The sequence below is a fragment of the Penaeus chinensis genome, chromosome 3 (genome assembly GCF_019202785.1).
Source record: "Penaeus chinensis breed Huanghai No. 1 chromosome 3, ASM1920278v2, whole genome shotgun sequence".
Lineage (NCBI taxonomy): Eukaryota > Metazoa > Arthropoda > Malacostraca > Decapoda > Penaeidae > Penaeus > Penaeus chinensis.
Genome location: NC_061821.1, coordinates 8,129,592 through 8,142,091, shown reverse-complemented (window position 1 = coordinate 8,142,091; position 12,500 = coordinate 8,129,592). Strand labels below are relative to the sequence as shown.

General features: G+C 39.6%; 3 protein-coding genes across 4 annotated transcripts in view; all 3 read right to left on the bottom strand.

Moving 5' to 3' along the window:
• The window catches only part of LOC125043315 (ribosome biogenesis protein BOP1 homolog), a 15,576-nt gene extending 14,207 nt beyond the window's left edge, over positions 1-1,369 (bottom strand). Inside the window, exon 1 of the mRNA XM_047639375.1 lies at positions 1,223-1,369. Within this exon, the coding sequence (XP_047495331.1) occupies positions 1,223-1,288 (66 nt within the window). The 5' untranslated portion in view covers positions 1,289-1,369. The remainder of the gene's footprint in view (positions 1-1,222) is intronic.
• A 1,286-nt stretch (positions 1,370-2,655) lies between these two features.
• On the bottom strand, positions 2,656-5,175 carry LOC125043087. The gene is made up of 4 exons (XM_047639041.1): positions 5,067-5,175; positions 4,559-4,739; positions 4,338-4,425; positions 2,656-3,870 (listed from the first exon to the last, which is right to left on the bottom strand). The coding sequence occupies exons 2-4, from the start codon at positions 4,723-4,725 to the stop codon at positions 2,722-2,724; spliced, it is 1,404 nt and encodes a 467-aa protein (XP_047494997.1). The 5' UTR covers positions 4,726-4,739; positions 5,067-5,175; the 3' UTR covers positions 2,656-2,721.
• Positions 5,176-5,694: 519 nt separating this feature from the next.
• LOC125043305 (adhesion G protein-coupled receptor L2-like) overlaps positions 5,695-12,500 on the bottom strand; it is a 38,214-nt gene continuing 31,408 nt past the window's right edge. For both annotated transcript variants that reach the window (XM_047639353.1, XM_047639362.1), the window contains 11 exons: positions 12,161-12,383; positions 11,719-11,905; positions 11,007-11,199; positions 10,344-10,447; positions 9,839-10,062; positions 9,227-9,529; positions 8,591-8,712; positions 8,372-8,435; positions 7,417-7,678; positions 6,585-6,710; positions 5,695-6,285 (listed from right to left, as the gene is read on the bottom strand). In XM_047639353.1, the coding sequence (XP_047495309.1) occupies positions 6,589-6,710; positions 7,417-7,678; positions 8,372-8,435; positions 8,591-8,712; positions 9,227-9,529; positions 9,839-10,062; positions 10,344-10,447; positions 11,007-11,199; positions 11,719-11,905; positions 12,161-12,383 (1,804 nt within the window). In that variant the 3' untranslated portion in view covers positions 5,695-6,285; positions 6,585-6,588. The remainder of the gene's footprint in view (positions 6,286-6,584; positions 6,711-7,416; positions 7,679-8,371; positions 8,436-8,590; positions 8,713-9,226; positions 9,530-9,838; positions 10,063-10,343; positions 10,448-11,006; positions 11,200-11,718; positions 11,906-12,160; positions 12,384-12,500) is intronic.

Genomic DNA, 12,500 nt, shown 5'->3' with positions numbered 1-12,500 from the left:
TCTGAAAATCTATGGTAACATAGCTGCATCCCTAGTTGTTGTAAAGTTTTAGTTTCACACAGCCACATGGTACAAGGTACATGATACATGAAATAATCTGTGCAGGCAAAGAATAACATAAAAAAAAGAAAAAAAGTTGCGACTAATACTGGGTGGAGCCCCCCTTAGGGAAATACTATGATTAGGTGTGGGTCTGGGGGGCAAAGCCTCTAGGTATAGAAGGATTTGGGTTCATACAGCAATGTTTACAGATTCCCTATAAACAGTTACTAATATTTTATTAATCTACTGGAAAACAACAACAGACTCACACATATTACGATGTGTATAATTAAAACAAAGAATAATAATTGCAAGGTTGAATGGATGTGTGAAACTAAAAAACTGTCATAATCTCTGTCCTCCTAGACCTCAGGTTAGGAAGGTGTTTGGTTCATGTGATTTTCCCAGAGTAGCCGCATTAATAGATACTTAGTCGCAGAAGGGTGCAGTCACTTCATAAACAATACTAATACTTTCATTTATATAATTTGCGGTGGAAAAGAAGATGTATATTACAGCAGGGATAACTGAAAGAAGAAACAATAATTGCAAGAGTGGATGGCTGTGTGAAACTAAAAAAATACTAAGAATATGAATGTGCAAATGGTTATAGCACCAACAAGGGTATTCACAGGGACCTTGATGCCAAGCTCTAGAACTTGCAAACAGCCCTCCATATACACTCTGGCAACACAGAACTTGTAAACTTTCGTGGCAATCTATCATCAAGTAAGGAATGAGTCCAGCCTCTTCCCTGACAATGTATACATACAAGAGGATGTTTCAAGGCCTTTGAGAGAACACAAAATATTGTCCTAAGCAGTGTGGGGATTTCTAAGTTTCTATGAATATTTCTGTCATAATTATTGCTATTAATGTGAAATACCTAAGCATTCATCTATGCCAAATGATCTCGAACCTCCATTAACATTAGAGATATGGTATGGCAGGTCTAGAAAATTACATACTTGTCGATAGTTTAAAACTATTTGCAGAATACCTTGAACGGCCTACTTTGCATAAATATACAATAACGAGAATATTAACCAAATGCAAATCTATTATAATTCCAAAAGCATTATTCGCCTTCCGAATAAAAATCCGAAATAAATCATGAACTCCACACAGCTATCTTAACCGGGGTTATTTTTCTTACAAATATACACATATATATACTTACATTCCCAATTTCATCTTCAAACACTTCATCCTTGACAGTGGGGATCTTTCTCTTCTTTCCACTCATCCTTCTTTGAAATAATAACGACAAAAATAAGGGCTTCGCGAGGTCTCTCTCCTCCACGCGTTTCAACACATGCGTGCTCAATGTTTGGTACGGGGCTACGGCGGCATTCGTTTTTTTCTCTCGTGGGGAAGTAAATCAAGTATGTAAAAGATAGTAAATTTTGGGTGTTTTAGATATTTTTTTATGTTTTCAATTTTGTGCGTAGGGTTGTGAATCGTAGTTCGTGAATTTATAGTAAATGTCGTGGTTGATTTTCTAAGTTTTATTTGACTCGTATCCCCACTAACGATGAATGAGAGAGAACGAAAGATTATGGTAAACTATGGTAAAAGTATTTGACAATTTTTTTTTTTTTTTTTTTTTTTTGTTCTCTTATGTCTTATCACTTTTTGTGAATTAATTTCTTCTTCCAAATGTTTATTACCAATACAGATATTAATTTTTTGATATTCCGATAAACTGTAGACTTTATTTATTAAAGTAACATACTTCGACTAAGTAAACGTATCTCGATTCAAGTATGTAAATATAAATTCATAATGTAATAAAGTGTTATAGTGTGATTTTAGCCTCTCCTATAAGGCCTGAAATGTGTTGACGAGCATTGGAAATTAATTAATTAAGAAATTAATCTTTAAGAAATCAAGTGAACGCGGTAATAAATTTTGGTGTTTGTTATTATTATTATCATTATTACTATTTGAGTAGTGTATTCTTTTTCTTTGCTATATTTGTATAAATTTATTTTCCTCCGTAAATGACTGACTTGTGTATATTGTACACTTACAAACTTTACACTTCCATCACTGGTTTCGACCGAGGAGCGGTCAATACAAGGACAATTCTCACTCACACACACACTCACTCACTACCACACACGCACACACTAATACACACATACTCACTCACTCACTAACACACACTCACTCACTCACTAACACACACTAATTCACACCCATACATTTATATATATATATATATATATATATATATATATATATATATATATATGTGTGTGTGTGTGTGTGTGTGTGTGTGTATGTGTGTATTTGTGTATGTATATATAAATATATATATACATACATATATATATAGATAGATATGTATATAACTATATATATATAGTTATAGTTATATACACACACACACACACACACACATATATATATATACATATATATATATATATATATATATATGTATATGTATATATATATATATATATATATATATATATTTATATATACATACACACACACACACACTCATATATATATATACATATATATATATATATATATATATATATATATATATATATATATATATATACATACACACATTTGTAGGTAAATTAGACAATGAAGCACAGGAAATGACAATTTATTCAAACAAAAGCCAACAAAAGCACCTGACTGAGAGCGAAACACTCTTCAAATGACTTCCTCCAGACGTCGAAAAATTTGATCGCAGTAATCTCGAGCAAGGTCTTCGCTCAGGAACTTCGTGGAAAAGTCGAGGCAGTGCGTGAGACGCCCCTTGAAGGTGTGAAAGACGTGGGAGCAGGAGAGGTCAGCCTTGTGCAGTGATATCGACCTCGTGATGTGTGTTACCTTTACGTCTTCCGATTCGCCGCTAACGAAGGGAGTGACATCGCCCATATTCGAGGTGAAGTACTCCGGTTTGGCTTCGGTATTTTCCTCTCTGTCTTCCACACGGTCTTCTTCTCTCTCCTCGGTTTTGGGTCGACTCGTGAGCTGGCGAAGAGCGATGTCTTCTAGAGCTTTCCCCGATTTGAGATTGGACTTGAAATTCTGATGGAGCGTTCGAGCGTATTCCCAAAATCTATTACCTGCGTCTCTGGGGGTTTCGGTGTACAGGTAAGTCGGTGATATATGACAGCCAAGAGCCCGGGACGTGTCTGCAGGCCAGTAACGACGTAGGTTAGTGGTGTGGGCACTGAAAATCGTGTATGAGCTTTGAATAACGTTCTTCTTCATCAAAAGGTCAGTGAGTGCCACGTTTGCCAGAGCTGTGAAGGCTGAGTGGACCGTCAAGCCCTCTGTACGGCATTTATTCACGAATTTCTCGGTGGTGGCAACGTCGAGATGGCGGATGACCTGTGCTGACCTATCTTCTGAGCCTTCTGGTGCCTGGTAGATACGCCGAAGGAGTCTAGGATTGGAGCATTTGGATCTAGCGCCCCTAATTAATGCTTCCCTTAATTCATAGTCTGTCTCGATCCTTAATTTCTTAGCCCGTATGAGTTTCTCCGTTTCCTCTGCGGATACTAGTTCTCCGATCTGCTCCTCGTCGCTGATTGGCTGTCCACTGATGACGTCACCAAGCAACTTCACGAAGCATCCGCACACCTTCATCGTCGTAATGCCGTCCACGATCCCATGGTGAAACCCTAAAAACAAATGCGAAACGAAAGGAAGTTTAGAACTCGAATCTAAACTTCCTTCGGGATGTTCAGTTTCATGCAGGAGCTTCGCACACCACATCGGACCGGCGCCCGAATTGTATTTGTACGTTCGCAGAAGCTCCATCGTCGCCTGTACGTCGCTGCTACTCATGACCTGAGGAAAGAAATACGAGTGGACATGTCTTAACGTGGTGTGAATGACAAAACACTTTACTGCGTCGGTACTCTAGTAGAAAGACTTATTATACACAACCTTAATTTACTGAAAAGTGAGAGACTAGTGGGTTTCCCTACCATGCTCATACACATATGTATAGATGTGTATGTGTGTGTCTCACACACACATATATATTTCTATATATATCATGTATGTATGTATGTATATATGTATATATATGTATATACATACATACATACATACATATATATATTTATATATGTGTGTGTGTGTGTGTGTGTGTGTGTGTGTGTGTGTGTGTGTGTGTGTGTGTGTGTGTGTGTGTGTGTGTGTTGTGTGTGTTGTGTGTGTTGTGTGTGTTGTGTGTGTTGTGTCTGTGTGTGTCTGAGTGTGTCTGTGTGTGTGTGACTGGAATAAGTAGCAAGACAAAAAAATTAATTTACTTCGAAATCAAGATCACTTGAAGACCTGTGTCGAAGCCACATTTCACCGTCTCGAACACCGAAACAGACACGCAGATTTGGCACCTTCCTGTTGAATGATATACATCATTAAAACTAGAAAAATATGAAAGGCACCAACAATTATCCAAATACAAAGATAGCAGATTGATTAACACGTATTCAAAGCCAATCAATGAATGATTCGAGAAATATTAGGCTACCAATGAAGGTGTTTAAGTGCACTTCGAACATGTTCCTCCAGGAGACGAGCGGAGGAGTTGAGAATTATATGGTAACAAATGAGCAGCGTCCCTCTTTGGTGCGCAGATTCGAACATCTCCTCCATGGGCGTGGCTGGACGTAACCAGGTTCCGCCCACTTCTTCCATCTTATTGTGGCGTTCTGTGTGATATATTAGAAAAACAATATAGTGCAAAAATGGATAGCCCGTCATTTGTAGTTAGATTACAAATAAAAAATAATAATAATAATAAAAAAATAAACTAAAATAAAATAAATAAATAAATAAATAATTATTTGTGTCAGTTCACTTCAGCATCATCTTACGTTTATGCCAAACGAGTAATTAGGTATTATCCATAACGTTTACATTATGAGAAGAGAAAAGCTATTCAGGGTAATGCCACATACCCATGCCGAATGAAGAGCCATCAAATCATGAGAATGGAAATGACAATAAACAAAGATTAATCTCAATACGAAACTAACCTCACAGCAAGGCGACTACTGCACCGCAAGATAGTACGGTGTGGTGGGTACAGTGGACAGGGAGTTTCTGTGGCGGCCTGGCAACTCACAAGGCCTACGTGACGTACATGTTGATTGTCTCTGATTCTGTGTGTCTTTCTTCCTTCCTATCTCTTTATCGGTTTTCTTTCTCTCGTCTGTGTTCTATTCTATTCTTTAACTTATTATTTCTGTCTGTTTCTGTCGCTCTGTCTTTTATTCTCTCTTGTCTCTCTCTCTCTCTCTCTCTTCTCTCTCTCTCTCTCTCTCTCTCTCTCTCCCTCCCTCCCTCCCTCCCTCCCTTCCCCCCCCCTCTCTCTCTCTCTCTCCCTCTCTATCTCTCTCTCTCTCTCTCTCTCTCTCTCTCTCTCCTCTCTCTCTCTCTCTCTCTCTCTCTCTCTCTCTCTCTCTCTCTCTCTCTCTCTCTCTCTCTCTCTCTCTCTCTCTCTTTCTCCCTCCCTCCCTCCCTCCCTCCCCCCTCTCTCTTCTCACTTTACCTTGTACAATAACTCACAAAATATGAGAAGAATGCTCAAACCTTTGCACACATCACACACATAATATGAGCGTGTTTTGGCTCTAAGGATGATAAAACAATATTTTCCGCTGATAACTTTATAGAAAAAGATCAATAGTAAATACAACAATAACATACACGAACACATTGGCAATACATTTGGTCTTTCAGCATCTTATCACGTGCAGTTTCATAACGACCTGTATTAGTATAGAAAAGATAACTTACTTCTGTTCATTAATGCACACGGACATTTTGATTACGGACGAACGAAAAAAAAAAAAAAAAAAAAACAGGAAAATAAATAACACCTAACAACAACGACCACAAGAACTTTACAAAAAAAAAAAAAAAAAAAAAAAAGTGGAAATGTTTATAAAAAAATCAAATGCAAAATGAAAAAAAACAAAAACAGACCAGAATACAGAATATAGTCATTGGCAAAGACGATTTGTCAAAAATAAAATCGAAAATGTGAATCTTCTGCCATTGGTTTTATAACAGTTCCTCCTCTTCTTCTTTATCTTCTAGTTTCTTCTCCCTTCCGTCATGAAGAACCTAAGACGTGCTTGATTTGCATAGAGATTGCAAAGAGTTGCAGTGCAGGAATAGAAGACTTTGAAGGATCATCTTGTAGGTAGAAGCGGTTTGCGTATCAGGTTTCAACCCCAGTGAATATCCTCTCTGTAAAAAAATGATAATATATCAATAGAGAGATAAATAATAATAAATATGAATGTGCCAAGATTCTCAAAGGAAAAAATAAATAAATACATCAGCTGTATTCAATAACTAAAATAGTGATTTTTGGCTACACACGCACACACACACACACTCATACACACACACACACACACATACATACACAGACAGACAAATCTGATTTTTTTAAAACGCCAAGTGAAGTATCCACACACTTATGCAAACAGATTTTCCATAAACCATTCATAAAGAACAACGACAATAATACCAGTCTCTCCCACCTGTTCACTTCAGTATACGCTTGACCTCCTGCGTAATCGGAGTGTTGATCGCTATGTGGAAGACGAAGATCACGACTCCCTGCATGGAATTGAGGAACGTGAAGATACCGGCCATTATGTAGGTTTCTGAGAGAGAGAGAACGAGATGGAGGTTAGTATTATCGATGTAGGAACGAGTGTTTTGTTCTATACATGTCATTTTTTTTGCGTTTTTTTCAGATATTGTTTATACTGTTGATGTTGTAATTGCTATTATTGTTGTTTTTGGTGTTGCGATGTCGCCGTCGCTTGCATTTTGTTATTGTAATTAATTCATCATTTATATCATTTGCTGCTTTTATTTTTTAACTATTCCTCATGTCTTTTTGTTGTTGATGTTTTCAGGATCACGACTCTGAAACACAAGCGGCCTTCATAGAATTTAAAGTTTATCACTGGAACATATTACTGTAATTCGCAAAACCATCGGTACTGATCAACAGTGTAACGGATTTATATTCGAAACCCATCTACAGATCCTACACTACCAGACTCGGTTATCTATCTATTCAAAACCCATTTAACACAACCAGGAAGTGTAACCAATGGATTCGAAACCCATCTAGAGATCCTACAGGCCCAGGCAGGATTTCATATTCATTCGAAACTCCTTTACACAACCAAGGAAGTGTAACAGATTTATTCGAAACCCATTAAAAAAGAAAAGAATGAAAAAAGAACAGTTAGTGTAAGTGTTTCAAAAAATAATAATTTTAAGTGTAAGTATAAAAAAGTAACCTCTTTATTCGGAACCCATCCACGGCCCCCACCCGACCAAAGCAGTGCTACCAACCGCTGATAAAGAAGAAGAATCCCGCCATCCAGGTTAAGCAGAGGATAAACACGACAGCCAAGGAACTGCAGACTTTCTTCATGGGAGACTCTGCCTTTTTCTTCTGGTTGTTGCTACTACGACTGCTGGTGCTGTTATTGCTGTTGTTTTTGCTGCTGCTGCTCTTGGTGATGTTGTTGTTGCTGTTGGTAATGCTGTTGGCAATGAGCGCGTTTTCCCGCCAAGTCACTTGCATTGTCATGAAATAAGCGACAGCGTTTATCTGTTGGAATATTAAGATGGTGAGATAAAAAAAATAATAACATAATGGAAGGTTTGGGGTCATTTGCGAACATTTCCTTATGGAGAATTTGTTTGTTTGTCTTTCTCCCCATTTTCTTTCTGTCCTTTTATGTATTCGTATATCTGCCGGCTAGTTTAATCTTAATACCTATGCATATTACATCTTCCTGATAGACGTAACTATAATATATCCGAAAAGAATACTTATATATTCAATCTCAAACTAACAAAAGACATATTTATTTAGTTATCATAATCATTATTTATCATTATTATTATTATTATTATTATTATTATTATTATTATTATTATTATTATTATCTTTATTATTATTATTATTTTACAGACACTGACACAGACAGTGAAAGATTACGAACAGCTCTAACTTATCAAGGACAACATTTGGTGATAAGCCTCTATCCCCTTCCTTCTCCCGCCACTAAAACGCCATAATTCTCCACGAGTTTTCTTGTTTACAGTAAAATGAAGAAAATGAGACCATTGGTTCAAAAGTAAACACGTAAACAAGGCAGCTCAAAATACCTTAAGACCATGCGAATTATATCATTCTTAAGATATTTTCATGAATCTAAGGCTTGACAGAGACAAATTTGCTTATAATGATAATGCGGATTTTTCTACCCGCTGTCATAACGCACAGATTGATGCTTACCAACATGATTACAGTGAGAGGCCCCGCGAAGGTCCACAGAACACCATTTGGAGACAACCAGCACCTGTAAATAACATTGCATTACTAAGATTTTTTTACGCATTTGCCTTCGTATGAACAGCCACGTTACTTTATTTAAAGTTTCAGTTGGTTTATCCGTTATTATTTGTCCCATTTTTCTATACTTAACGACACTGTCATGTTCTCTGTGACACTCACGCTTTCCGGGTGGCATAGCCTTCGGCGTGTGTGAATGCCAGTGTTAGTGAGACGTATGAGAAGGGAGCCAAGTATCCCACACACATGTAATATTTCAGCGGCGATCGTTCGGGCATCCGCACCTGCAAACGTCAAGAGATATGTTAGTTATAACACGGAAACGGCATATCAGAAATAAAGAAAAAAAAAATCAATTACACAATATTTTCCAAAGCGAATATGAAATGAAACGTGTTTTTTTTTTTTTTTTTTTTTTTTGCCGGCCTAAGAGTAATCTGGTCTAACCCAAACGGCATTTTAAAACATATTAGCACGGGAGGGAGGGGGTGGGGTACTGGTCCTCCTTGTGTGCCTAGTAACCCCCCCTCCAGTCAGCAACCCCCCCCCCCCCATGTGGTTTATTCCGGTATTCTATTTTTGGCTCTTTGTTGGTTCTTTCAACTAATTCACATTCACCCTTTTGTAATCTCATCCCCACTGACGAAGCTAAAATACACGTGAAAATCTTCGTAAAACTGGACAGTACGTTTCCATAACTCGAAAAGGAAAAAAAACGTGCAACGAAAATCACAACATATTCCACCAAGACAGCATTTCCCTCCAGCTCTAACTGCCCTCCAGGTCCCTCGTCCTCACCTTAACGAAGGTCATATACACGTGGAAAGCCCCGATGGCGCTCCAAGTGAAGGTCGCCAGGAAGAAGTAGTGGAGCAGCGCCGCCACCGTCTTGCAAGCAACCGTGTCTTCGGCTGCGTCCAGACCGCCCAAGAGCACGAGTTCTGCAAGCATGAGACTCCCGCAGAGGTTAGCGTGGACTAAGGAGCTCGTCTTCTCCTTCAGGTCCTTGAAGATGAGGAAGCAGAGGATGCACAGGGCGAGGCTCACCACCGTCACCACGCAGCCGATGATAATGACGCACTGCAGCACGTAGTACATCACCTAGGGGAGGGGGAGAGGTGTTGGGTGGGGGAGGGAGAGGTACATTTTAGTTCGTAATTTTTTTTTTATGTTTGTATACATACATATATCTATATGTGTGTAGGTATCTGTAACAAATTACATACCTTCCATTGATAATAAAACTAGTAATGACAGCAATGAAAGAAAGAATAACCACACTAGTAATAATATCAATAATGATAGTACTGTAATACCGACATGACAGCGTTATATAAAACCGCATTAAAATACTGAAAACAGTAATACTAATACAACAACACCGACGAAATAAAAAAAACAACCCCTTACATCAGTATCATCCACGAGTCCGTTGATATCCATGACAACAGCGAGGTTCGTCAGGTGATCGCAGTGACAGACAGACACAAACTTATCGGTCTCCACCAGTCGGCAGCCGTCCTTCGCCCACCTGTGAAATCGGATGTCCCACCACACGCACGTCGGACGGCCCAGGAGGTAGATGTCACCCGTGTAGATGTGTTGGAGGCGGACTTCCACGTACTCGTCTAGTGCTGGAGGAGGTCGGGAGGGAAGACGGGGGTAAAGGGGAGTGGTTGGTGACAGGGGGGTGGGGATAAGGGGAGGGGAGGGGTGTTGTTAAGGTGGGGAGCAGAGAGGAGGGGAGGGGTAAGTTATCCTATATTATTATCTGTCTCTCTCTCTGTCTATCTATCTAATCATCTATCTATCTGTATATTTATCTATCTATCTATCTATCTATCTATCTGTATATCTATTTATCTAAATTTCTATGCATGTGCGTTTATGCGTGTGCACAACAGCTATGACTCACCGGCATGCCAGGTCGAAACCCCGCCCACTTTGGCACCAATAACGGCACTGTTGACCTGATCTCGAGCTGGCAGGTCAAGTTTGTGCTTTGCAATTCGCGGGTTGCTAGAAAAGGATAAAAAAAAAAAAAAAGGTAAGAAATAACATCTACAAAGGCAAAAATATGTGAGCCAAATATCACCAGATTTCATTGTAAAATACGAACACGATATCTCTCCCTTTCGTTCTTTCTGTCACCTGCTCAGTCATTCTTTCGCTCTCTCTCCTTTTATCTCTCCTTCCTTCTCTCTCTCTCTCTCTCTCTCTCTCTCTCTCTCTCTCTCTCTCTCTCTCTCTCTCTCTCTCTCTCTCTCTCTCTCTCTCTCTCTCTCTCTCCCTTTCTCTCTTCTTTTCTGTCTCCGTTCCTTTCTCTTTCTCTCTCTCTCTCTCTCTCTCTCTCTCTCTCTCTCTCTCTCTCTATATATATATATATATATATATATATATATATATATATCTTTGTCCCCTCCTTCCATTCTCCCCCTCTATTTGACCCTCACACACACACACACACACACACACACACACACACACACACATACACACACACACAGACACACACACACACACACACACACACACACACACACAGACACACACACACACACACACACACACAACCTACCACGGCACGCTGTTGATAGTGCAATGCAGCTCATTGTAGGCGACGAACACCACCTTCACCTGATTCCGGGTGTCCAGGTGGTCTTCGTGGAAACTCTTCGGGAGGCGAATCCACGTCCGGTTGTACAGAGGGTGGGTGAAGGTCCGTTGTTCTTGTCCGTAGTACCAGGGAGGTTGTTTTACCACGCGCGTGTCTGTTGAGTGGGAGTCGGTTTCATTATGTTGTTTTGGGTGTTTTATTTATATGTGGATCTATTTTATTGTTTGTTGTTCTATTTTTCCGTCTGTCTTTGTCTACGTATCTGTCTGTCTGTTTTTTTTATCTCGATCTATATCTACTAATTTGTTTTGTTATCTATCTGTCTAGTAATCTATCTGTATGTCTCCGTTTATCCATCTATATATCAGTCTATTCCTTAATATATCTATCTATCTTATCATATATTATTATTCTCTCTTATTATAGACCATTATTCTATTATCTTATTATACTTTATTTTTCTACATCTTTATGTTGCTATCTCCATTTTCCTGGGTAACTTTAGGTATCAGTTAACATCATATCCTTCTCTTTCTTCCTCTACATCCTCTAGCAATTTGAGATATTACTTGATTCCATATGCTTTTCTTTTCAATTCCATCCCACTTCTCTCTTTTCTTTCCCTTATCTATTTATCTATCTCTCTATCCTTCCCCTCCCTCTCCTCACTCACGTAGACTATCCAGCGAGAAATCCGTGGTGGAAGACTCCTGATAGGTAGCCAGCATGACGGCGCCGTAGCAGAGGCTATCCTGAAGAAGGCTGGAGGTCAGGACTCGGTTTTCCAGCAGGAGGCCCCACCACAGTCCTGGGTACGCGAGCATGGCGTCCACGATCTCGAGTGACCCCTTCAGGTACCTCTGCGGGTTTGGAAAAATGGACGTCGGTGAAACTGGCAATTCAATATTAGAATATCTGGAATTAGACTTTGAATACTTGCAATGGGAAAACTTGGAATTGGAATACTTAGAACGTACCAGCTGTCGAGAGAAATCACCGAAACTGGGTATGCATAAACGCATTTAGAGTAATGCACTAATATCTCCAAGCCTACAAAACAAACGCATGTAAAACCCGTCCACGCAGTTGAAGTAAAAACACGACGTCCGCTTTACCTTCGCAAGATCGAGTGCCTCGCTCTGCACGCTCATGCTTAGCAGGTCGCTCTCGTGCTTCTCCTGCAGATGACCCAGGATGTCCCCGATCGTGATGAGGTCACCTGAACCCAGCGTGACGTCCCGGAGGCTCGTGGCGATGGAGGTGATGATGTCTGCGGCAGAGATGGTGTGGTCGTGAAGGGTCTGTTCCCACTCTCTGATGACGACCGAGCGACACTGCCTGGAAGAACGGAGGACGGAGGGATTTAGGATTAGGGCGAGGGAGAGGTGTCGATGAGGTGTGTAGTATGAGGATCCTTAGTTTGTTTTTGTTTATCATTTATTCTATTGATTCTAT

Excerpts from the sequence above, each read along its gene's own strand:
- LOC125043087 (XM_047639041.1), bottom strand. The coding sequence starts at position 4,725 with ATGGAAGAAGTGGGCGGAACCTGGTTACGTCCAGCCACGCCCATGGAG. Across the intron at positions 4,426-4,558 it reads GCACTTAAACACCTTCATTG|GAAGGTGCCAAATCTGCGTG; the intron begins GTAGCCTAATAT and ends ATCATTCAACAG. Across the intron at positions 3,871-4,337 it reads CAAGTGATCTTGATTTCGAA|GTCATGAGTAGCAGCGACGT; the intron begins GTAAATTAATTT and ends TTCTTTCCTCAG.